The following is a 1,058-nucleotide window of genomic DNA, read 5'->3' as shown; positions in this document are numbered from 1 at the left end:
CCCGGGTCTGCCGAGCGCCCAGCAAGGATGGGGCTGCTGGCTCTCACCCTGCTGCTGGCGGCGGGCCTCCCGCACACACAGGTTAGCAAACACGGGTGGAAAGTTTGGGAGAAGCATGCAGGGCTGAGCTGCAAAGGATCCGGTGGGACGGCTCTGGGATCCGCCTTGCTTTCCTCCCCCACGTCCCTGCTCTTCCTGCTATGGCTCCCTTCTGCTGCAGCCCATGTCCCGCCCCAATGTCCCGCTTGCGCTCCCAGCTCCCTGCCTGCCGTCCCAGCACCCATCCCCAGCAGCACCCGTCCCCCAAAATGCCACCAGCTCAGCTGCAGGGTGTTTGATTAACGAGGCGGTACAAATGGCTGCCCTGCTTGTCCCTCCTGCTCTCCCAGGACAGCGTGGTACCTGCCTTGTCCCTGCACTGAGGATGGGGAGGGTGCCCCCCAGGAACCAGCCCCTGTCAGTCCCTGTCCCACGGAGTGTGGGAGGGGGCGGCTGGGCTTGGGGAGGGTCTGCAGGACCCCAGCACTGCCCCTCTCCCGCAGGCCTCCCCCCTGGCACGCTCCTTCCAGCTGGATTACGAGGAGGACTGCTTCCGCAAGGATGGTGCCCCTTTCCGCTACATCTCGGGCAGCATCCACTACGCCCGTGTCCCACGCCCTGCCTGGAGGGACCGGCTCCTCAAGATGTACATGAGTGGGCTCAGCACTGTGCAGGTGTAAGCGACGGGGGCAGCCCTGATGGCGCACAGCCCACAGCCACCGCGGCCCCTCGGGGTCTCTGGGGTCCCCAGAGTAGGGACAGAGGCAAGGGTGTTGTCTGGTCACAGGGATTGGGGACCAGCCCTTGCACTGGGCTGGCTGTGACCCCCAGGAGGCCCCTGACAGACACAAGCATGAGCCTGGGCTAGTCCCAGTCCAGCCCCAGTTGCTATCCTCAGCCCAGGCCGGAGGCCAGTTCCCAGGAGCAGAGGGACCAGCCTGTGGGACGGTTCCCCGTCGTGCTGGGGTGCCCTTAGCCCCCGCGTGCTGATCTCCCCTCTCGTCCCAGCTACGTCCCCT

General features: G+C 66.3%; 1 protein-coding gene across 1 annotated transcript in view; it reads left to right on the top strand.

The window, feature by feature from the left end:
* The first annotated feature begins 10 nt into the window (after positions 1–10).
* GLB1L (galactosidase, beta 1-like) overlaps positions 11–1,058 on the top strand; it is a 5,766-nt gene continuing 4,718 nt past the window's right edge. The window contains exons 1-2 of the mRNA XM_009324872.1: positions 11–81; positions 543–715. Of these exons, the coding sequence (XP_009323147.1) occupies positions 28–81; positions 543–715 (227 nt within the window). The 5' untranslated portion in view covers positions 11–27. The remainder of the gene's footprint in view (positions 82–542; positions 716–1,058) is intronic.

This window comes from Pygoscelis adeliae, unplaced genomic scaffold, assembly GCF_000699105.1.
Source record: "Pygoscelis adeliae isolate BGI_AS28 unplaced genomic scaffold, ASM69910v1 Scaffold346, whole genome shotgun sequence".
NCBI lineage: Eukaryota > Metazoa > Chordata > Aves > Sphenisciformes > Spheniscidae > Pygoscelis > Pygoscelis adeliae.
The sequence above is the reverse complement of the archived record's forward strand: the minus strand, read 5'-3'. Positions and strand labels throughout refer to the sequence as shown.